Source organism: Mustela putorius, unplaced genomic scaffold (assembly GCF_011764305.1).
Source record: "Mustela putorius furo isolate JIRA1106 unplaced genomic scaffold, ASM1176430v1.1 tig00003898_pilon_pilon_pilon, whole genome shotgun sequence".
Lineage (NCBI taxonomy): Eukaryota > Metazoa > Chordata > Mammalia > Carnivora > Mustelidae > Mustela > Mustela putorius.
Genome location: NW_025422047.1, coordinates 9,646,164 through 9,669,719, shown reverse-complemented (window position 1 = coordinate 9,669,719; position 23,556 = coordinate 9,646,164). Strand labels below are relative to the sequence as shown.

General features: G+C 36.8%; 1 protein-coding gene across 3 annotated transcripts in view; it reads left to right on the top strand.

The window, feature by feature from the left end:
* Positions 1–23,556, top strand: part of TTBK2 (tau tubulin kinase 2) — a 177,258-nt gene that overhangs the window by 25,734 nt on the left and 127,968 nt on the right. The window contains exons 2-3 of one of the 3 annotated variants that reach the window (XM_004751215.3): positions 17,499–17,634; positions 22,027–22,174. In XM_004751215.3, the coding sequence (XP_004751272.1) occupies positions 17,566–17,634; positions 22,027–22,174 (217 nt within the window). In that variant the 5' untranslated portion in view covers positions 17,499–17,565. Of the gene's footprint in view, positions 1–17,498; positions 17,635–22,026; positions 22,175–23,556 lie in introns of those variants that run through there. The other 2 variants (XM_004751213.2, XM_004751214.2) reach the window with 2 other exon arrangements.

Below are 23,556 nucleotides of genomic sequence, written 5' to 3'. Positions count from 1 at the left end.
AAAAAATGGAGAGAAGACATGAGTAAACATTTCTCCAAAGAAAACATACCAATGGCCACAGACATTGAAAAGTTGATCAACATAACATCGTCAGGGAAATGCAAATCAAAACTGCAAATCACCTCACACCTGTCAGAATGGCTAAAATCAAAAACATAAGAAACAAAAAGTGTCGGTGAGGATGTGGAGAAAAAAGAACCCTATTGCACTGTTGGTGGGAATACAAACTGGTGCAGCCATTGTGGAAGGCAATATGGAGGTTCTTCAAAAAATTAAAAATAGAACTATGATCCAGTAATTGCACAATTGGGTATTTACCCCCAAAATACAAAAAACACTAATTCAAAGAGATAATGTACCCATATAGTTATTGCAGCATTATTTACAATAGCCAAACTATGGAAACAGTCCAAGTATCCATCAATAGATGAATGGGTAATGAAGAAACACACACACACAAACACACACACACACACGCACTGGAATATTACTTGGCCTTAAGAAAGGAATGAAATCTTGCCATTTGCAGCAATGTGGTTAGAGCTAAAGAGTATTATGCTAAGTGATGTAAGTCAGTCAGAGAAAGACAGATACCATATGATATTACTCATACATGAAGTTTAAGAAACAACAAATGAGCAAAGGGGGAAAAAGAGACAAACCAAGAATAGGCTTTTTTTTTTTTTTTTAAGATTTTATTTGTCAGAGAGTGAAAGAGCACAAGCAGGGGGAGTGGCAGGCAGAGCAGGCAGAGGGAGAAGCAGACTCCCTGTTGAGCAAGGACCCTGATGTGGGACTCGATCCTAGATTCTGACTTGAGCTGAAGGCAGCTGCTTAACCTACTGAGCCACCTAGGCGTCCCAAGAAACAGGCTCTTAACTTTAGAGAACGACTGATAGAGAATAACTGATAGAGAACAAACTAATTGTTACTAGAGGGGAGGAGTGTGGGGGGGGTGGAATAGGTGATGGGGATTAAAGAGTACACTTACCATGATGAAAACAAAACAAAACTACAAAATGGTATATTAGAAAACATTATAAAACAAATAAAAATGAAACTCTAAAAAAAGTTTACTCATTCAAATAACTTTGTATACCATAAATCAAGATTTTTTTTAAAGATTTTATTTATTTGACAGAGATCACAAATAGGCACAGAGGAAGGCAGAGAGAGGGGGGGAAGCAGGCTCCTTGCTGAGCAGAGAACCTGATGTGGGGCTCTATCCCAGGACCCTGGGATCATGACCTGAGCTGAAGGCAGAGGCTTTAACAACCACTCAGGCACCCCTATATACCATAAATCAAGATTTTTAATGGGGAAAATTTCTGTTACAGATCTCTGTAACATAATTTAGCTATTCTTGAACTTTTTGGTCTCATGACCTCTTACTATTCTTAAAATTCATTGAGGACCCTAAAAGCATTTTTTATTTTTGTTTCTGTTTTTATTTTAGCATGGATTTATATGTGATGATACTCTATTGAAATTAAAACATATTTTAAATTTATTTATTTTAAAATAATAAAACTTACATGTTAACATCTAATAGGCTTCAAATAGTTTTCAGAATAGAAAAGCAAATTGGTGAAATGAGTGGCATTGTTTTATGTTTTTTCAAGTCTCTTTAATATCTGGCATGATAGAAGACTGCTGGATTCTCATACTTCTGTGTTCATTCATTCTGTTGCAATATGTTGCTTTGGTTGACGCATCTGAAGAAAATATGGCCTTATACAGAGACACAGTTGGAAAAGGAAGGAATATTTTACTAGCCTTTTTAGATAAGGATTTTTTTTATAAATTAGAAATTTTTAAATTTAAAAATAATATATGATAAATGACTTTTGGGTTCTACAGTTCTGAGTTCTAGTACATGTGTAGATTCATGTAATCCTTACCATAATTATTATAATCGTAATAGTTCATAATAGTATTCATAGTAGTTCCAGTACCTCTTGTGAACTCTTTCATACTATTCCTTTAGAGTTATACCCTCACCCTGCCTCTAACCCTTGGCAGCCACTGCTCTATTCTCTGTCGCTATAGTTTTGTCTTTTTGAGAATGTCATATACATGTAACTACAATGTGTAATTTTTGGAGACTGTGAGTGATGTCAAACAACTTTTCATTTATTTATTTGCAATCAGTATATCTTCTTTGGTGAAACATCTGTCTTTTTCCTAGTTTTAAATTGGTTCTTTTGTTTTCTTACTGTTAATTTTAAATGTTCTCTATATGTTCAGATACAAGCCCTTGGTTGTGGTTTGCAAACATTTTCTCCCAGTCTGTAGTTTGTCTTTTCTTTTTTTATTTATTTTATTTTATTTTATTTATTTATTTGATAGAGAACACAAGTAGGCAGAGAGGCAGGCAGAGAGAGAGAGAAGCAGGCTCTGCACTGAGCAGAGAGCCCGATGCGGGGCTCGATCCCAGGGTCCTGGGATCATGACCTGGGCCGAAGGCAGAGGCTTTAACCCGCTGAGCCACCCAGGTGCCCCAGTTTGTCTTTTCTTAATAGTGTCTTCCACAGAGTAAAAGTTTTTAATTTTGGTGAAGTTCAGCTTATCAGTTTTTCCTTCTATGAATTGTGCTTTAGTATCATGTCCTAAACTCTGCACAAAGATATGCTCAGAAGTTTATTTCTAAAAGTTTTACATTATACTTTTATATCTGTAATACATTCTAAGGCAAGTTTTGTATACGGTGTGAGGTTTAGATTGAGGTTAAGTTTTACATACAGATACACACTTGTTCTAACACTATTTGTTAGAAATTCTATTTTTTCTGTGTTGAATGGCTTTTGTGTCTTTGTCAAACATCAGTTGGCCTGGAATAGGGAAATCCATAGACACAGTAAATAGGTTAGTGGTTGCCAGGGGCTGAGGGAAGGAGGGAATAGAGAGTGACTGCTAATAAGTATGGGGTTTCTTTTGAGACTGGTGAAAATGTTCTGAAATTAGGTAGTGGTGATGATTATACAACCTCGTGAATATTCTACAGACCATTGAGTTGTATATTTTATTTTTTTATTTTTAATTTTAATTTTTTAAAAAGATTTTATTTATTTGACAGAGAGAGAGATCACAAGTAGGCAGAGAGTCAGGCAGAGAGAGAGGGGGAAGCAGGTTCCCCGCTGAGCAGAGAGCCTGATGTGGGGCTCGATCCCAGGACACTGAGATCATGACCTGAGCCGAAGGCAGCGGCTCAATCCACTGAGCCACCCAGGTGCCCCGAGTTGTATATTTTAAAACAATGGATTTTATGGTATGTGAATTATATCTAAATTTTTAAAACGTTAAAAACTTAATTAGCCAGGAGCACCTGGGTGGCTCAGTGGGGTAAGTGTCTGATTCTTGATTTCAGCTCAGGTCATGATGTCAGGTCATAGATTGAGCCCGGGATTGGGCTCTGTGTTCAGCAGGGTCTGCTTGGGGTTCTGTCTCACTCTCTGCTCCTCCCTACATGTGCCCTATCTCTCACTCTCTCTCAAATAAATAAGTAAGTCTTGAAAGAAATTTAATTAGCTATATTTGTGTAGCTCTATTTCTGGGCTCTTCGTTCTACTCACTCATCTCTATATATGTCTCTTCCTTGCCAGTAACATACTGGCTTGATTACTGTAGCCTTATCAGTTAAGTCCTAAAATCATGTAGTGTGGTTCTTCCAACTTTATTAATATTTTCTGGAAATGTTTTGGGTATTTCAGTTCCTTTGCCTAGCCACATAAATTTACAATCAGCTTGTCTCTCTAGGGCCTTGAGAAGGCCCTAGAGAGACAAATTTCAACTGAAATTTTGTTAAATCTATTAATCAGTTCAAGGAACTTTTTTTTAAAGATGCCCTTTATCAGGTTAAGAAAATTCCTTTCTAGGGGCACCTGGGTGGTTTAGTTGGTTGAGCGTTGCACTCTTGGTTTTCACTGAGGTCATGGCCTTGGGGTTGTGAGATTGAGCCCTGAGTTGGCTCCTTGCTCAGCAGGGAGTCTGCTTGAGATTCTCTCTCTCCCTCTGCCTACCTCCACTACCCTCCTAGCCCCCCCACCCCACGCATGCATTCTTTCTCTCTCTAAAATAAATAAATCCTAAAAAAAAAAAAAAGAAAATTCCTGTCTATTCCTAGTTTACTGAGAATTTATATCATGAATGACTGTTGAGTTTTGTCACATGCTTCTCATATCACGTGATAGATTATGTTATTTCTTTTTTAGACTATTAATCAGATGGATATATTAATTGGTTTTTAAATTTTGAATCAGTTTTGTTCCCTTCAGGATAAGTCACATGGGGTTAGAGTGTCTTATTTTTATGTATTGCTGGATTTAATTTGCTAATAGTTTTTTTTTAAGAATTTTTGTAACTCTGTTCATGAGAACGATTGCTTTGTTATTTTCTTGTATTGTCTTTGAGTATTTTTATTTTTCGATAATGTATTTTTATAAAATTTCCACACTAATAATTACATTTTTTGCCCCAGTTTTATGATGGGTTTTGGTAACAGGGTAATGCTGGCCTTATAAATGATTTGAAAAGTGTTTCCTTCCCTTCTTTTACTGGAAGAGATGTATGGATTTGTTTTATTTATTTTTTTCTTTAGATGTTTGAATGTGGTAGGAGTGCCTGGGTGTCTCAATTAGTTAAGTGTCCCACTCTTCATATTTATCTCTTCATGGTCTCAGGCTTATTGAGCCCTGAGTTGGGCTCCAGGCTGCTCTGAACCTACTAAAGATTCTCTATCTCCTTCTCCCTGTGCCATCCCCCACAAATGTTTGAATATGGTAGAATTTGTCATTGGGGAGGAAAAAATCTCTGGACCCAGAGATTCTTTTTTGGGAAGGTTTTAAATTATGAATTCAGTTCCTTTAATAGGACTCTTCAGGCTCTTTCTTTTATCTTGGGTGAATTGTTGGGTTTATGGTTTTTGATGAGTTGCTCCACTGTTGTTCAGTTTATGTGTATAGTGTTCTTCTTATTTCCTTCATTATACTTTTAATATCTGTGGAGTGGTGACTCCTGTTTCATTCCTGATATTGATAATTTGTGTTTTCTCTCTTCATTTGGCAGTTTTTCTTTCTTTATTTTAAAAAGTATTTTTATTTATTTGTGTGTGTGAGAGAGAGAGCACAAAGCAGGGGGAGTAGCACTGCAGAGGAAGAATCAGGTTCCCCGCCAAGCAGGGAGCCCAATGCAGGACTTGATCTTAACAACCCGGGATCATGACCTGAACCAAAGGCAGACCTGTAACTGACTAAGTCAGGTGTCCCTCTTTTGGCAGCTTTTCTAAAGCTTATGGATTTTATTGGTATTTATGAAGAACTGACTTTAGATTTCATTGACTTTCTCTATTGTTTTTGTAGCTTTAATTTCTACTTTATATTTTTGCCTTGTGCTTGGTGTTTCTTTCTTTCTTTTTTAGCTTTGTAAGGCAGAGGCTTAGATGATTAATTTTTGATTTTTTTTCCATTCTGAATATTTTATTTTTGAAGATTTTGTTTATGCGAGAGAGAGAGAGAGAACAAACAAGGAGGGACAGAGAAAGAGGGAGTAGCAGGCTTCCCGCTGAGCAGGGAGCCTGACACAGGACTTGATCCCGGGATCCTGGGATCACGACCCAAGCTGAAGGCAGATGCTTAACCGACTGAGCCACGCATTTAGAACCTTCATTCTGAATGTTTTCAGTGGTATACTTTTCCCTTTGGTCACTGTCTTAGCTGCATCCTGCAGATTTTAGTTTTTGTCAGATTTTAATTTTTGTTCAGTTTAAAATATTTTGGGGTGCCTGGGTGGTTTAGTCTGTTAAGCATCCATGTTTGATTTTGGCTCAGGTGATGGTCTCAGGGTTGTGGGATCAACATCCCTTTGGGCGTCCATGCTCAGTGCAGAATCTGCTTATTTCTCTGCCTCTGCTCCTACCCTACTCACACTCTCCCTCTCTAATAAGTAAATAAAATCTTTAAAAAAAAAAAAAGAGTACACTTAAGGAGGGCACATATTGCATGGAGCAGTGGGTGTGGTGCATAAACAATGAATCTTGGAACACTGAAAAAATAAAATAAAATTGAAAAAAGGATACACTTATTATGAGCATTGAGTAATGTACAAAATTGTTTAGTCATTATATTGTACAGTAGAAAATAATATAATGCTGTATGTTAACTAAACTGGAATTAAAATTAAAAACTTGATTAAAAAAATAGTTTAATCCTGACACATTCACATATATCAGGAAAACATTGATGACATTTTTGTGGCCCAGCAGAATAGATTAACTTACAGCTATTTCACTTCAAAGTAGACTGAATGTGACTTCATATTAAGGCAGCATTAAGATTAAGTACTACAGGGAAATACATGATTAACTTAATTAAAAAAATTTTTTTAATGATTTTATTTATTTATTTGACAGACAGAGATCACAAGTAGGCAGAGAGGCAGGCAGAGAGAGAGAGAGAGAGAGAGAACGTGGGGGAAGCAGGCTCCCTACTGAGCAGAGAGCCCGATGCGGGGCTTGATCTCAGGACCCTGGGATCATGACCTGAGCCGAAGGCAGAGACTTAACCCACTGAGCCACCCAGGCACCCCACATGATTAACTTTAAACTCTTATCAAAATATAATTACCAGTTTCCAGAATTTCCAGTACAGGACCTCCTGAAGAGAGAGCCACTATTCAGTTACAATTCAGTGTGCATGACAAAGTGGAATTCAGAAGAAGTAAAGTTGTCTATTTGATATTTATTTCTTCATTAAATCTTTTTTTTCCTGTCTATATTGGTTTTTTATTATACATCCATTTCTTTGTATAACTTGTGATTTTCATGTGTGTTTTTATTGTAAAAAATATCATTATAAATAAGCTTATTTATTAATTTTAAAAAGCAAAGGAAGGGGAAAAGATACACCATGCAAACACTAATCAGAAGGAAGTTGAAGTACCAATAATTGTATCAGACAATGTAGACTTCGGAGCAAAACAGATCCCTAGTGATGAATGGGAACTTTCACATAATCAGAGAAAGGCCAATTTACAAAGTAATTATAAATGTGGTATACATCTTAAAAAGAGCACCAAAATACATAAAATAAAAATTAACAAACTGAAAGGAGAAGTAGGTAAATCCATTAATTATAACTGGATTTTTCATCATCCCTGTCGCAACAGTACTTCAGAACAATAAAAAATATATTTGGTTTATATATGGTCTACTAATCTTAACATTTATTGATTTATCTCCAATTCCTGGCAGAGGCTGGCATTTCCTGAGTGATGGGAATGTCTGTTATGCTGATGAGGTAACTTCTGGCTCCTAGATTTCAGGATGGGGACTGGTCACTAGAAAGATCAAGCAAATGATTTATAGGGTTGGAGCTTCCAGCCCTACCTCTCAACCTCTGACCTTCAGAGAGAGTGATACTGAAGATTTCAGTTACATAGACAGTGCTTTTTTTTTTTTTAATGAAATAAGATAGTTTTTTCCTCCATTATTTTATTTAAATTCAAGTTAGTTAACATATAGTATAATATTAGTTTCAGTAGAATGTAGTGATTCATCATTTATATATAACACTCTGTGCCCATCAGAAGTGCCCTCCTTAATGCCCATCATCTGTTTAGCGGATCCCTCCACTCACCTTTCCTCTAGCAGCCCTCGGGTTTGTTCTCTGTAGTTGTCTTTTATGGTTTGCCTCCCTCTGTTTTTATCTTATTTTTCCTTTTCTTCCCCTATGTTCATCTGTTTGTTTCCTAAATTTCACATGAGTGAAATCATATGGTATTTGTCTTTCTCTGACTGACTTATTTTGCTTAGGGTAATACAGTCTAGTTCTGTCCACGTTGTTGCAAATGGCATGATTTCATACTTTTTGATGGCTGAGTAATTTTCCATTGTGTATATACACCACATCTTTTTTATCCATTCAACAGTCAATGGATATTTGGGCTCTTTCCATACTTTGGCTATTGTTGATAGTGCTGCTGTAAATATTGGGGTGCATGTGCCCCTTCAAATCAGTACTTTTATATCCTTTAGTTAAATACCTACTAGTGCAATTGCTGGGTCCTAGGGCAGTTCTATTTTTAACTTTTTGAGGAACCTTCATATGGTTCTCCAGAGTGGCTGCACCAGTTTGCATTCCCACTAACAGTGTAAAAGGGTTCCCCTTTCTCCACATCCTTGTACATGGTCAGTGATTTATTCACACATGCCTATGTAATGAACCTTGATATTAAAAACCCTGGCCAACAAGGCTTAAGGAGCTTCCTAGTTAGTGAACATGTGGACTGAGAGGGTGGCACAGCCAAACTCCACAAGGACAGAAACTCCTGTGGTTGGAACCCTTACCGACCTGTCAAATATACCTCTTTTTTGGGCTGTTGATTTTTATCTTTTATAAGAAAATGGTAATCGTAGGTATAACACTTTCATTAATTCTGTGAGTTCTTCTAGCAAATTTGTAGCCAGCCAGGCAAAGCATGTGTGGCTTTGGGACATCCAGGACTTGGGGCTATACTCTGAGATTTGTGCAGTTTTGTGGAACTGAGTACCTTAACCTGCAGGGTCTTCTCTGAGTATTTAGTGTCAGAATTGAACTGAATTGTAGGATATCCATTTAGTGTCAGAGACCTGAATCTGAGCAATCCATCAATCAAATGAAATTAATACTTAAAGACACTCAACCTGGGGCACCTGGGTAGTTCAGTTAGTTGAGCAGCTGACTCCTGGTTTTTGGCTCAGGTCATGATCTTGGGGTCCTGGGATGGAGCATCATGTCGGCCTCTGCACTTGGTGAGGAGTCTGCTTGTGGACTCTCTCTCACCTTCTCCCTCTGCCCCTCACCCACCTTGCTCTCTCTCTCTCTGAAATAAATAAGGTCACTGGTCCTTGGGGTTCCTGGGGTCTGTGTTCGTTTAAAAAAAATCCTTCCTGTTTTCAGGTTTACTGACTTATTCTTTAGACACTTCCATTCTTCCATTGACTCCATCCAGTGACATTTAGAATTTTTCTTACTGTGTTTTTACTTCTAAGATTTCCATTTATTTATGTCTTCTTTTTCTTAAATGAGACTATATATCTTCCTGTTCATTTCTAGGATGTTCACCTTCTTGGAGCATTTTTATTGTAACTATTTTAAAGTGTCTTATGGGGGCGCCTGGGTGGCTCAGTGGGTTAAGCCGCTGCCTTCGGCTCAGGTCATGATCTCAGGGTCCTGGGATCGAGTCCCGCATCGGGCTTTCTGCTCAGCAGGGAGTCTGCTTCCCTCTCTCTCTCTCTGCCTGCCTCTCAGTCTACTTGTGATTTCTCTCTGTCAAATAAATAAATAAAATCTTTAAAAAAAAAAAAAAATAAAGTGTCTTATGGGTCCTAAATCTGTGTCATTTTAGCATTTACGTCTATTGATTTTGCTTTCATATGTAATTTGGGACTTTTTCCTGTTATTTTTATGCTTGGTAATTTTGGATTGTATCCTTGACATTTAACAAATTATGATACTTAAGGTTTATTTAAATTTTGTGAAGAGGGGTGCCTGGGTGGCTCATTTGTTAAACGTCTGCCTTTGGCTCAGGTCATGGTCTCAGGGTCCTGGGATTGAGCCCCGCATCAGGCTCCCTGGTCTGCTGGGAAGCCTGCTTCTCCCTCTCCCACTCCCCCTGCTTGTGTTCCCTCTCTTGCTTTGTCTCTCTCTGTTAAATAAATAAGTAAAATCTTTTAAAAAATCTGTGAAGAGTGTTGATATTTAAAAATTTTTAGGTATTCGCTTATGTTCAGTGTGCAAGTTCTGACTAGCCTTCCATGTATGTTGGTTTTAATATTAGTCCAGTTTTCAAAGACTTTGAAATTATATTCAGATCTGTCCCAAATGTGTACTGAGTAGCCAGTTTGGGACCTGGGAGGTGCGTCTGAACCTTGGTTCAGTTCTCAAAGTATGCTGTTTAATATCAGCTCTTTTAGAAATGCTAATATTGATCAGTGAGTCTAAGTATATTACTAGTCTCATCCATCTATTATTAAGTTCTATATCAGCTAACTTTTTACCTAAGAATTTTATCCATCATTGCCTTCATCATTTTATTAGGTTTTGCAGAGTGGTGGATTTTTAATTCTGCAAATGCAGGAGAAATGCTTGGTTTATTTTCCTTTTATCTATATTCAGAGTAATAAAGTAGTGCTCTAGCAATTGTTCATGTCTAATGAGTTTTTTTTTTTTTAAGATTTTATTAATTTATTTGACAGAGAGAGAGACACAGTGAGAGAGGGAACGCAAGCAGGGGGAGTGGGAGAAGGAGAAGCAGGCTTCCTGCTGAGCAGGGAACCCGATGCGGGGCTCAATGCCAGGACCCTGGAATCATGACCTGAGCCCAAGGCAGACACTTAATGACTGAGCCACCCAGGTGCCCTTAATGAGTTGTTTTTGAGTATTGTTATGAACTCATGTATATTTATTTATTTAAGTAGGCTCCATATTGTGTGTGCTCAGCGTGACCCTGAGATCAAGACCTAATCTGAGATCAAGAGTCAGCTGCTTAAACAACTTAGCCCCAGTCATTATTCTTTTGGTTGTCAAATTTTTCTTACCTTAAACCAGTGTGAGCCCCTACCATTTGGCTTCAGTGGAGAAGGATTTTCTTTGAAGATAAGGAAGCTTAAACATCAGAGTTCTTTATTTGTATAGGCTTCTTTCAAGGCTTTGGGATTAAGGCTTTAGTTATTGGTGATATAGGTTTTGTAAAATTGTAAAAAAAAAAAAAAATGAAAAAGAAAAAGAAAAAAGAAAGATTTTAAGGTAAGGCCCAGCTTAACGTAAACTTGAGGTCCCATAAAACCTGGATCTGTCCCTAGTGTTTGGTGTGTATATTCCCTGCTTTCAGGCATAGGGAGATTCTAAGTTTATCTTTTATATATCCTGGCCTAGTTTTTATTTTTTTTTTAAAGATTTTATTTATTTATTTGACAGACATAGATCACAAGTAGGCAGGGAGACAGGCAGAGAAAGAGGAGGAAGCAGGCTCCCTGCTGAGCAGAGAGCCTTATGTGGGGCATTCCCAGGACCCCATGACCTGAGCTGAAGGCAGAGGCTTTAGCCCACTGAGCCACACAGGTGTTCCATATCCTGGCCTAGTTTTAGAAGTGGTCATTTGTCCAAGGAGCTTTCTTTTTCTTTTCTTTCCTCTTTTTTTTTTTTTTTTGAGGGACATGGTACTTGGTAACTGTAATCTAAATACTAAGGGATGCTTAATGCCATTGCCCTGTGTTGCTTCTAGAATTTCTCAGTGGCTAATTGTGAAGTATGTATTTAAATAAAGGTCATGACTTTTTTTCATATTTTCTTTATTGTGGGATTTCAGAATTTTTACATCTTTGACTTTTATATCTCTTTACGCTAAAAAAAATGTAATCACTTTTTTGCTGTGTCCTGCAGTATACTTATAATAATTTTAAAATAACATAATTGATATTATTCCTAACCATATAAATACTAACTGTAGGTTTTTAAAAAGATTTATTTATTTTAGAGAGAGAGCTTCATGCGTGTGAGTGGGGAAAAGGAGCACAAAGAGCAAATCTTAACCAGACTTAGACCTGAGGGCAAAGCCTCATGGGGGGCTCAGTCTCACAACTCAAGATCATGACCTGAGCTGAAACTAAGAGTCAGTCACTTAACTGACTGAGCCACCAGGTGCCCCACTACTAAATACAGGTTTAACATTTCTTTGCGGTTATTTTATTCCTTTAGATATATTGCACTAGGAATGTACAATCAAAATACTGTATTTCAAAGCCATTTGTATTATTTTTCTGTGTAGTTATGCTGCAAACTTGGAATGCAACGGGGTATTGGTTTCAGTCTGTTTTAAATACTTAGAGATTGTCCCCCCTGCCATTTTTGGCAATTTTTTTTCTTTTTAAATTTAATTTTATCTTTTAATTGTCTTGAAGGAAGAGGCCCTCAATATCTGAACCAAATACTAAATTTATTTCTCTTTGTGCGAGGGAGAGCTGTGAGGCGTCTAGTTCAGGGATTGAAGTGGGAGTGTTTAGGAAGTAAGCGGTTGAACTTTGTTATGCGATGAATGTGGTTAGGGAGTGTTGCTGTTACTACTGATTGGTTGACTTTCTGAAGTGTGGTCACTGATTTGTAGCTATTATTGATAGACTGGGATGAGGTTAAAGCCAGATCTGATGCCTGCTGTTGTCCTTCCTTGAATTTGGAGTATAAGAATATTTTTTTCTTATGTAAAACAATGATTCTGTCTTAATTTTTAAAAAATATTTTTATTTATTGACGCAATGAGGGGTAGGGAGAGAAAGGGAGAGAACAAACATAGGCAGGGTGAATGGCATGTAGGGGAGAAGCAGGGGCCTGGCTCAGCGAGGAGCCTGATGTGCAGCTCCATCCCAGGACCCTGGGATCATGACCTGAGCTGAAGGCAGCAGTTTAACTGACGAGGCCACCCAGGAGCTCCCTTACTTTGTTTTTTTAAAGATTTATTTATTGGGGCTTCTGGGTGGCTTAGTCAGTTAGGCATCTGCCTTTGACTTGGGTCATGATCTAAGGGTCCTGGGATTGAGTCCCGCACCGGGGCGGGGTTGGGGGGGGAGTCTGCTTCTCCCTTTCTCTGTCCCTTCCTCTCTCAAATAAATAAACAAAATCTTCTTTATTTTTAGAGGGAGTGAGAGTATCCACAGTAGGGGGTGGAGGATGGATGGGGGTGGGGAGAGGGGCAAAGGGAGAAGGTTAGAGAGAATCTCAAGCCAACTTCATGCCCAGCATGGAACCGGACATGGGGCTCAATCTCACCACCCTGAGATTGTAACCTGAGATGAAACTAAGAGTTGGACACTTAATGGACTGAGCCACCCAGGTGCCCCAGTGATTTTGTTTTTAAAAATCAAAACTGTATTACAAAACATTCACAGGGGCGCCTGGGTGGCTCAGTGGGTTAAGCCTCTGCCTTAGGTTCAGGGTCCTGGGATCAAGCCCTGTGTCAGGCTCTCAGCTCAGCAGGGAGCCTGCTCCCTCCCCTACCCCACTTCCCGCTTTGCCCTCTTGTGATCTCTGTCAAATAAATAAATAAAATCTTAAAAAAAAAAAAATAGATTCACAGAAGTCTTACCCCTTCTATCCTGTTTTCTCCTTTCTTTTGAGAAAAGATTGGTAAACAACAGCTTGCATGCAGGCCAGATTTGGCTGCCTAGCTCTTCTTGTAAATAATGTTTTGTCATGGCCATATTCATTTGTTTACATTTCATCTATAGCTTCTTTTGTGTTGTAACGGCAGAGTTGAATAGCTATGACATAGATTATATAGCTTGAAAAGACTGGAATATTTACTGTCTGGCCCTTTACCAACAAAACACTGACCTCTGCCATAGAGAATCATTTTCATCATTTTTTGGCTTATCTTTTTTTCTTTTTTAAGAGGAAATAAGTTAATAAGTTTGATGTTTACCTTCCTTTTATACAAAAGGTAGCATTCTGTAAACATTTTATTCCATCTTGCTTTTTTTCACTTAATATATCCTGAAAAATCCTTTATCAATATCTCTCTTAAAAATCACTTTATCAGTATCTCTCTTATTTCTGGGCTAGCACTCCTTTTTTAGATGAACCATTTTATATTAACCTAATCCCCTATTGATGGTTTTAGGTTTTTTCTAGTCTTGTGATTTTAAGTAGTGTTATAGTAAAAAGCTTTGTGAAAAAGGCATTACACATTTTTTTGTCATGATACCTTTGGGATAGATTCCTTGAAGTGTTATTCTTGAATTAGAGTTTAATGTATATTATCATGCTGAATGCTATCAGTTTCCCCACCAGGGGCCCATACCATCCTTTCCCTTTCCCCACTTCCCCCTTCCCCCTATTTGCTCCCCTCCTTTCCCTCCCCCTTTCCCCTTCTTCCCCTTTTTTCTTTCCTACAGTAAAGAATACATAACATAAAATTTACCACCTTAATCATTTTTAAGTGTACAGATAGCTAGTGTTAAGTATATTCACATTGTAGAACAGACATCCAGAATTCTTTCAATCTTGCAGAACTGAAATTCTGTTCCCATTGAACAACCACTCCCCCTTTTACCCCTCTCCTCCTGCCCTTAGTAACTGCCATTCTACTTTTTGTTTCCATTCGTTTAACTACTCTAAATACTTCATATAGGTGGATTCATAGCGTATTTGCCCTTTAGTAACTGGCTTATTTCACTCAGCATAATGTTCTCAGGGTTCATTCATGTTGTAGCATGACAGAATTTCCTTCCTTTTTTAGGCTAAATAATATTCCATTGTATGTATATACCACATATTATGTATATGCCTAGCAATATTCAAAGCAATATTTCAAAGAGCAATTCTCTGTTCAAAGAGAATATTTTTCATTCACTTAGCAAATACAGTGTGTTCTCTTCAAGCTACCCAGGTATAATCTGCTATCATGGGTGAGGTTTTTTGGGATTTTTAGGGAGGGGGATGGTAGGAAGGGGCAGAGGGAGAGAGGATCTTAAGTAAGCTGCACACCCACACTTGGGTTTGGATCTCACACCTGGAGATAATGACCTGGGTGGAAATCAGGACTTGGTCACTTAACTGACTGAGCCACCCAGGCACCCCTAGAAATAGTGATTTTCTGATTCTATCAGTTCTTGTAACATTTATTATCTATGATTATTCTCTGAGGAAAAAAATTCATTTCCTTCGTTTCCACAAGATACTGTTCTTACCAGAAAGGCGTGATAAATCCATGATTCTTTATTTCTTTATCAATGTTCAGAATAGTGAGTTGTACCCTAGCAACTTCAAAGGTTGATCAAAGAGTAATTTTCTTTTTTCTTTTTTGAATGTTGTTATGAACTCAAAGGTGTTAATATTTTTTATATTTTCCAATCATTGCTGTCACTATTCTTTGTGACCATTATTTGAGCATTCTTATATATACTCAAATGAGAAATTTGGCAAATAAGAATCCCTTCTGTTTCTGATTTCCTTTTACTTGCCTGTAGTAGAATTTTAATGTTTTGCTTTCTGATTTGATAAATGTCCCAAGTTCATTTTATACAGTTTCCTATGCCAGACCTGGAATAAGCCATTTCTCCAAGGAGCCTGATTTCTTTTAATTGTTTTTAAAATATTTTTTAATTTTTTAATTTTTAAATTATTTTTTATTCTGTTCAGTTAGCCAACATGTAACACATCATTAGTTTCTGATGTAGTGTTCAACAATTCATTAGTTGCATATAACACCCAGTGCTTATCACCAACACATGCCCTCCTTAATACCCATCACCTGGTTACCCCATCCCCTCAACCCTCTCCCTTCTGTAACCCTCAGTTTGTTTCCTGGAGTCCAGAGTTTCATCATTTGTCTCCTTCTCTGATTTCTTCCCATTCATTTTTTCCTCCCTTACCCTGTGGCCCTCTGCACTATTCCTTATGTTCCACATATGGGTGAAACCATATGATAATTGTCTTTCTCTGCTTAACTTATTTCACTCAGCTTAATCCCTTGCAGTTCCATCCATGTCGATGCAAATGGTGGGTATTCATCCTGATGGCTGAGTAATATTCCATTGTATATATGAACCACATCTTCTTTATCCTTTCATCTGTCCAGGGATAGCTCAGCTCCTTCCACAGTTTGGTTATTGTGGACATTGCTGCTATGAACACTGGAGTGCATGTGCCCCTTCATTTCATTACTTCTGTATCTTTGGGGTAAACACCTAGTAGTGCAATTCCTGGGCTGTAGGGTAGCTCTATTTTTAACGTTTTGAGGGAACTCCATACTGTTTCCTAGAGTGGCTGTACCAGCTTGCATTCCTACCAAGAGTGTAATAGGGTTCCCCTTTCTGCACACCCTCATCAATGCTTGTTGTTTACTATCTTGTTGATTTTTGCCATTCTCACTGGTGTAAGGTGGTATCTCATTGTGGTTTTGATTTTTATTTCCTTGATGGGACATGATTTCTTTAAATGAGAAATTGATGTTTAAAGTACACAGTCTGAAGGCAGGGGTTCATTCATTGCTACTGGGTTATCATTGCTTTTAGGCCTTTTCAGGCCATTCCTCATGCCAGATCTTCTATCATAATTTCTTGATTGTCTGATACTTGTTACATGGTTCCCAGGGGGCATTTCCTGGGAACAGTGTTCTTTGAGTTCTGTGTTGTATAACCATTTGTTTCCTTTAGCCGTGAAAGTTAGTTTGGCTGTATGGAACATCCTTGGCTTGCATTTTATTTCTTTGAGTATTTAAGTATATAATTTCATTGTCTGCTGGTGTAAACTGTTTATGCCAGTGTCTCTTGTTGGTCAGTGCCAATGTCTTTTTCTTTCTCTTCTAAATAATTTGGACTATCTGTGCAGATGCCAATGAAATTTTTTCCTTAAAATCCAGTAGTGTTAGGAGACTGTGTGTTGATGTTGATCTTCTGAGTTGTTTTCCCACGTATGTGATATACCACCATTTCAATATGAAGATTTGGCCTTTTTTAAAAAATAGATTTAGCCTTTTTTTAATTTCCAGAAATTTTTTGAATTATAGTGGTTAGTATTTATTCTATTTCATTGCATGGGTTTTTTTTTTAGGGCTGGGGGCTCCTAGAATATCTATTTTGTATTTACTTTGTCTTTTATCACTTTTATTTTTAAATATCTTTTTAATTTTTTTTCATTTTATTTCTTTTTTTCCTCCCTAATTTATATGGTGTCTTCTCTTATGTCTCTTCTAGTTGAGTCTTCATTTCTGGTCCTTTTCTGAGTTAGCTCAGATTTCTTTTTAAGTCTTCCTGTTATCTAGCTTTCTCATTTAAGGGCTTTTCTAATTACGATTTATGTTGTTTTAAAGCTTTTTAGAAAACGTTTCTTTAGTTTGTTCTGTAACATAAAGTTACAGTTTTCATCTTCTTTAGACCAGCTTTTTCTGCTGTATTTTCATTTTCTATAGGTATGCTGTACATATTATTCTTTTTCTTAAAGTATCATTGTATTGGAATTGATCAAGTGCCCTTTCTGTGGCTTGTGTTTATTTTCTGTGCACTTTGAATGCATTATGTACAATATTAAAATTTTATTAGCTCTGGATGATGTTAAGCTCTAAGTTGTAACCTATTAAACTAGATAAGCTGTTGTAAGTAAGTTAGGTACCATGTCCTTTTCTTTAGCAATATGTTTTAGTAAAGACAGTGATCTGTCTTGGTCAGTTGCCATTGACACCATGCTTGCTCTACAGTCTAGCAATCTCAGTGCTTGAAATTATATCTGTGTTGTATCATAATGTCTTTGTAGTGTCTAGCAATTTCATGGATATCTGTAATGGAAAGATAAGTACTTTTTTTTTATGCACTTAACAGATTTTGAAACTGAGTTTTGTGGGGTTTTTACCCCGCTTCCAACAAAGTAACCTAATTAATGTATAGAATTAGTAGTGCTACTTGGCCCTGGAATGTTTGTTATTTAATGAGCCCTGATATGCTGCTGCTCTTTTTTTGTTTTGCTTTGTTTTAGGTTAAATGGAAACCATCCTTGGGAGCTGGATGCCTGTATAGCCGTTTTATCACATCAGTCAATTGCAATGAGTGGAGGAGGAGAGCAACCGGATATTCTCAGTGTTGGAATCCTGGTCAAAGAAAGATGGAAAGTGGTGGGTACACATCTTGGAGAGAGAACACATCAGGGGATAATTTTTGGTATCTTGATAAAAGTAGCATTTCCATAGAAAATAATAAATATACTGCTTATATACCTAAAGCATATTTTCATTTATCTTCCTATGATTAAATCCTGTTTATACCATAATTCTTGCTTTATATAGTAATAAATGTTCCTAATTTCTGATAGGTAATGTTGAGTAAGGTAGATCAAAGTGTACTTAGGAAAGACAAACCGACAACAACAAAAATACCATACAGTGTACTTCTCTTTTTAAAAATGTTTGAACCTTTTATTAAGGAAAATTATAAGCATACGTAAAAATAGCAAGACTGATTTAATGAACCTTTATGTACTCATGCCCCAGCTTAAATAGTTACCATTCTGTAGTCAGTCTTGTTTTCTCTTTAACCTCCCACCCAGAATATTTTGAAGCAAATCTTTTACCTTAACATGTTTTCTGTACATCCTTGGGTTATGTATCTCTAAAGGATAAAAATTCTTTTAAAAATGTAATCATAATACTATCACAGCTAAGAAAAGTAAGAATTTTTTAATATTAAGTATCCTTTTAACTTTCACATTTCCCCATTGTAAATTATTTTTAATGGTTTAAATCATATCCATATAAAGCTGGGGTGTTGCAATTGGTTGACATCACTTATGTTTCTTTAAATTTCTAGATTTCTTTTCATCTTTCTTTTTTTCCTTTTTTTTTTTTAATTGAAGGAAGTAGATCATTTGCCTGTAGAATTTCCCATAGTTTCGATTCCTCTGATTTCTTCCATGTGGTATTAACATGTTTCACTGTCTCGTGTTTTATGCATACTGCTATTGAGGCTCAGTTAGATCTGAGTTCAGGGTTGTTTATTTAGGTGGCATTTTTTTTGTAAAGGGTATTGTGAACTGTCAATAGGAGGCACAGAATGTCTTATCATCTGTTAAGACATTGTTTGTCCTATAGCCCATGATCATTTTAGCACTGTTGATCATCATTTTTAAGTCTATTAATTGCAGATTGTGACATTCTGTCATTCCTTCATATTTTTAGTTGAAGTATGTCTACAAAGAGAAATTTCCTATCATCAGCTATTTGATTACCCTGAGATACATTTTGATTAGGAAAGCAATACATATATAATTTCTTAATTGACCAGTTTTCAGAATAATGAATTGCTGCCATATCATTTTCCAAAAGTTACCAATGGAATTTAAAAAAATATACAATTAAGAATTCATGGATTTAAACATCTTTTAATGTTTCAGTCAGTTGTAGATATTATCCGTATTGATCCCCAAATTTTCTCACTTGACTAGGGGACACCATTCATGTTGTCTCTTGAGTCTTTTCAACTAATAATTGATCCTAATAATAAGTCTTTTGAAGTCTTCCTTGCCCTAGACCTGGAATCTATCATCTTTCCTGCTCTTAAAGACACAATTTTTGTTTTAGATATATTTAAGTATATATTTTATCGCTACCATCTTTTATTAAAGTTTTGTTCCACTAGCAGGTTTAGCAAAGTTATTTTAGTGGTTTCCTTACTCTATCACAGATTAGAAAAAGAAGATTGGTCCTTTAGAATTACAAATATTGTATCTGGGTTACAGTGTTTTGCCAGTTAGGCAGTTCAGTAGGCTTTGAAAATTTACTTGAGTAAATATAAGAAAAGAACCATGTTGTCATCATGGATTGATGTAGGGAAATTCCAACAGTTAGTAGTCTTTTATGTAAGTCAGGAATGAGTGTTGCTTTGGTGAGTGTTTTGTGTTAAGTGCTATAATCAATTTGGCTTTTTCTAGTAGACATATCAAAAGGTGACAAATGCAGCTACGCCTGGCATAGTTGCTCTGTCCTGATAATTAGACTTAATATATGTATGGAACATACATATATTGGGAGGTATAGTGGCATTTTAGTAAGAAATCATAGGCCCATTTTTAGGGATGATGTGTTGGTTATCTATCATTATGAACAAACTACATCAAAACTTAGAGATTTATTTTATTTTTTTTTTTAAAGATTTTATTTATTTATTTGACAGAGAGAAATCACAAGTAGATGGAGAGGCAGGCAGAGAGAGAGAGGGAAGCAGGCTCTCCACTGAGCAGAGAGCCCGATGCGGGACTCGATCCCAGGACTCCGAGATCATGACCCGAGCTGAAGGCAGCGGCTTAACCCACTGAGCCACCCAGGCGCCAAAACTTAGAGATTTAAAACAATTTTTAATTTGCTTATAATTTTGTGGATTAGGAATTTGAGAAGAGTTTGCTTGGTGGTTTGTCTCAACCATGTGGTACTTGCAGGATTGTTTGGATTAGGGGATCCATTCCCAAATGGCTTGTTTGGTGACTTGGAGGTCCTTTGTTCTCTTACCCACTCCCCTTCATCCCTAGTAGTTTATTTTCTAGGATCTCTCCACAGAGAGATCTGTGTCTTCTCAGGATGGTCAGACTTTTTACATAGTAGCTGGCTTTTGAGTGACAGGAAACAAAAGCAACAAGGCTGTTAAGGACTATTCTCAGGGCTGGTGGTCTGCTGGTCAAAGCAGTCAAAAGATTTACCCAGAGTTAAGAGGTTGGGGAATGGACTGATTGTTGATGGGTGAATGGCAGGGTCACGCTAAAGAAGAGCAAAGGGTTTGTTGATATTGTTGATACTGTCTTTGGTAAAGAAAGTCTGCCACTTATCTCTATACTTTCCCTAATCTGACTACCCCCCCATCATACTAAACTGTCTTTAGCTCTTTGCCTTATAGCATTAATGATGTCTTAGTGCTTTGACGAGCTCAGTAAAAAAAAAAAAATTGATGTTCCACTATCATTGAAGTGACATAGGAATAGACCAAGGTACAAAATCATTACTTTGGTGTAGATTTTTTTGTTCTGTTATTTGGTAAGGTCTTTTTGTAAAGTGAAACATGAAGCTACCTCTCAGTACAGTCTATAATTAGAGAGGTGTCCCTTTTGTACTGTTTATGCGTTTTTAAAGTTATACTAGGTTTTGTTTAATGGGCAAATGTTAAGAATTGTAAGTATTGTTCAGGGTCCAACAAAAAACTTTTTAACTGAAATGAAGTTCTCAAACTTTATTTTAATCCTGAGTTCATACTGTAGCTCCTTATGGTATCTTTTCCTATCACCCACTGGAATAAAGGATTATGGCTCTTATATACAAAGCACTGAATAGTTGTTTAGCAATAATTATGTAGTTACCACTTAGACACTCGAAATAAGGAAAACAAAAAAATAGAAAAGAGTGACTCTCTCTGAAGAAGCTTGGTTTCACTAGGGGGGCTAGGACATTGACAGTGGAAAGTTAAAAAACTGTCCAGTGTATTAATATAAGTGATATCTGAGGTGTTTAGCCTAGAAAAATGAGTAATTAAATAATTAAGCAAATGACTATAGAAATTCAGAAGATAGAAAAATCAGCCTGAAGTTAGTAATCAGAACGGACCCAGTGCTGAAGGAAGTAGAACTTCAAGTGAGTCCTCTGGCGTGTTTAGAGTTTAGGACTGTGTGCCTCTAGTGATGGCTTCTGGCATTATATCACATCCTAGATGTTTGATAATGTGGAAGGGAGAGGACCTTCAGGAAATGGAAGAAGGCTAATTCCATGCTGTATCTAACATGAAATATATTACCCACCCTGGTGGTTGTAGCTCTATAGGCTAAGTTGTCACTGACACCTGAGAACTTGCCTGTGATACTCAGACAGAGATCCTGGTATTCCCCCAGTTAAGCAAACACATTTTATCAGGAAGGATATTAAATTTTGGTTGAAAGTGTTTTATTTGATTAAAGTTTAGTATTTGAGCATATTATTTGGGCATATAGTTATATAGCATATTCTGGACAGGAGTTTGTCTCTTCTTTGGAGTCAGAGAGGAGGTTAAGTGATGCATAGAGGGCTGGGCTCTGGTTGCCCCACTCCCACCTCCCCACATATGCATCTCAGCTGGATTCCAGATAAGCTTTCAGTTGGCAAGAAGATTTCATGGTTTAAAAAGTCTTCAAATGATTGCCTTAGAATTAAAAGAACATATCTGGTTGTTGAGGGGCATTTGTGGGAAGTAAAACTTTGAGATATTATGCTTTTTTGTGACATTTTTAATGCTGGCTGTAGACTAAATTTTAAAGTTGTGGCTAAGATAATTTCATTACCTTTTGTGGGCAAAACTGTGAGAAAAGTTTTGATGCTATTTCTAGGCATTTGTTTTCTTCTTGACATATGTGTAATTAATTTAACAATATTGAGATCTTTTGTCCTCAAATAGGGATAATAACATTATATATTATTTTTTCAATATAAGAGATGAGTTGATTTCCAATTAGAATGTTCTAGTAATTGTATGTGTGTATGTTCTTATTTCCTGTGCAGTTGAGGAAGATTGGGGGTGGGGGCTTTGGAGAAATTTACGATGCCTTGGACATGCTTACCAGGGAAAATGTTGCACTGAAGGTAGAATCAGCTCAACAACCAAAACAAGTTCTGAAAATGGAGGTGGCTGTTTTGAAAAAACTACAAGGTAAGCTGCTTTGTATGATATACCAGACAGTTTATAATTTATTTTTATCTTTCTGAATGTCTTTACATCCTCTATTAACTGAATAATCAGGTGTCAGCTCAGTATAAACAATGCTTAGTATTTTTCTCTTTGAAATTTTATCACTAGCTAGTAGTAGTAGAAATATTAATTGCTTAGGCTAATTGGACTGTGGGAATTCCTTTTCTTTTTATTTTTTTATTTTTATATATATATATTTTAAAAGATTTTATTTATTTATTTGACAGAGAGAGATCACAGGTAGGTAGAGAGGCTGGTAGAGAGAGAGAGAGAGAGAGAGGGAAGCAGGCTCCCTGCTGAGCAGAGAGCCCGACGCGGGACTCGATCCCAGGACCCCAAGATCATGACCCGAGCCGAAGGCAGCGGCCCAACCCACTGAGCCACCCAGGCACCCCTCTTTTTATTTTTTTTAATTCCTTTTCATAGTGAGTCTGGATGAGAGAGTGAATTAGCTGAAACATTCTGCCTTAGAAAGTGTTTTTGTAAGGCAATCGGTAAGAATTTACCTTTTTTTTTTTTAAACCACTAAACATGAATACCTCTGAGTTGTTTCTGCCTGTGTTGTTGGAGGTAAATATGCTTTAATCACATTAAGGAAACCTTCAAATCACACTGCAGGGTGGATTAAAAATAATAGTATTTGTTATGTGATTTCTTTAACTTCAGTTTCATAGAGTAACTTTTTCTGGCCCTGTTGTCATTTTTGAGATATATTTTGCTACTTGGGTTCCTGTTTTTTACTACAAGGATAAATAACTTTTTTTTCTGACTTTAACCCAGTGATGTAAAACCCTGAATGCATTGCTAGTTTGTATTCATCTTTGTATTTTCAGGTTAATGATATAATCCAATATTACTTATTTTTAAATGTTGTATCTGAATCAAAATTAAATGGGTGATTAGCACATTAAATGATCTTGTTAAGTTCTTGAACGTTTGGTATTGTTATAGGACATTCATTAGTATCTAAAAAAAATTCAGTACTAATATAGAGCAAAAGAAGTTGCTGGAATTAGTAGAAATAACTGTAATTGGTAGAAGTAGTAAGCCCAAAATGCTTTGTAGCCTAGGACCTTCAAATTTGTGGCTGTGTAGTCTCTAGGGTGATTGTACTCTCCTTGTGAATTCCTGGTGTTTGGAATTCTAGTGAACTGGTTCGTATTAAGTTGATGAAATGTGTATTATGTATTCTGGCAATGTCTGTTCTTTTAATCATTGTCCTTTGCCTAAGCTTTCTCATTACCCAGGTGTTTCTACCAGTTGGCTCATTTGTTTAGAGCCTGATGCTAATAAAATGCTAGATCTGTTTAATAGTTATTTTTAGCCCAAACTTACGTTTCCCA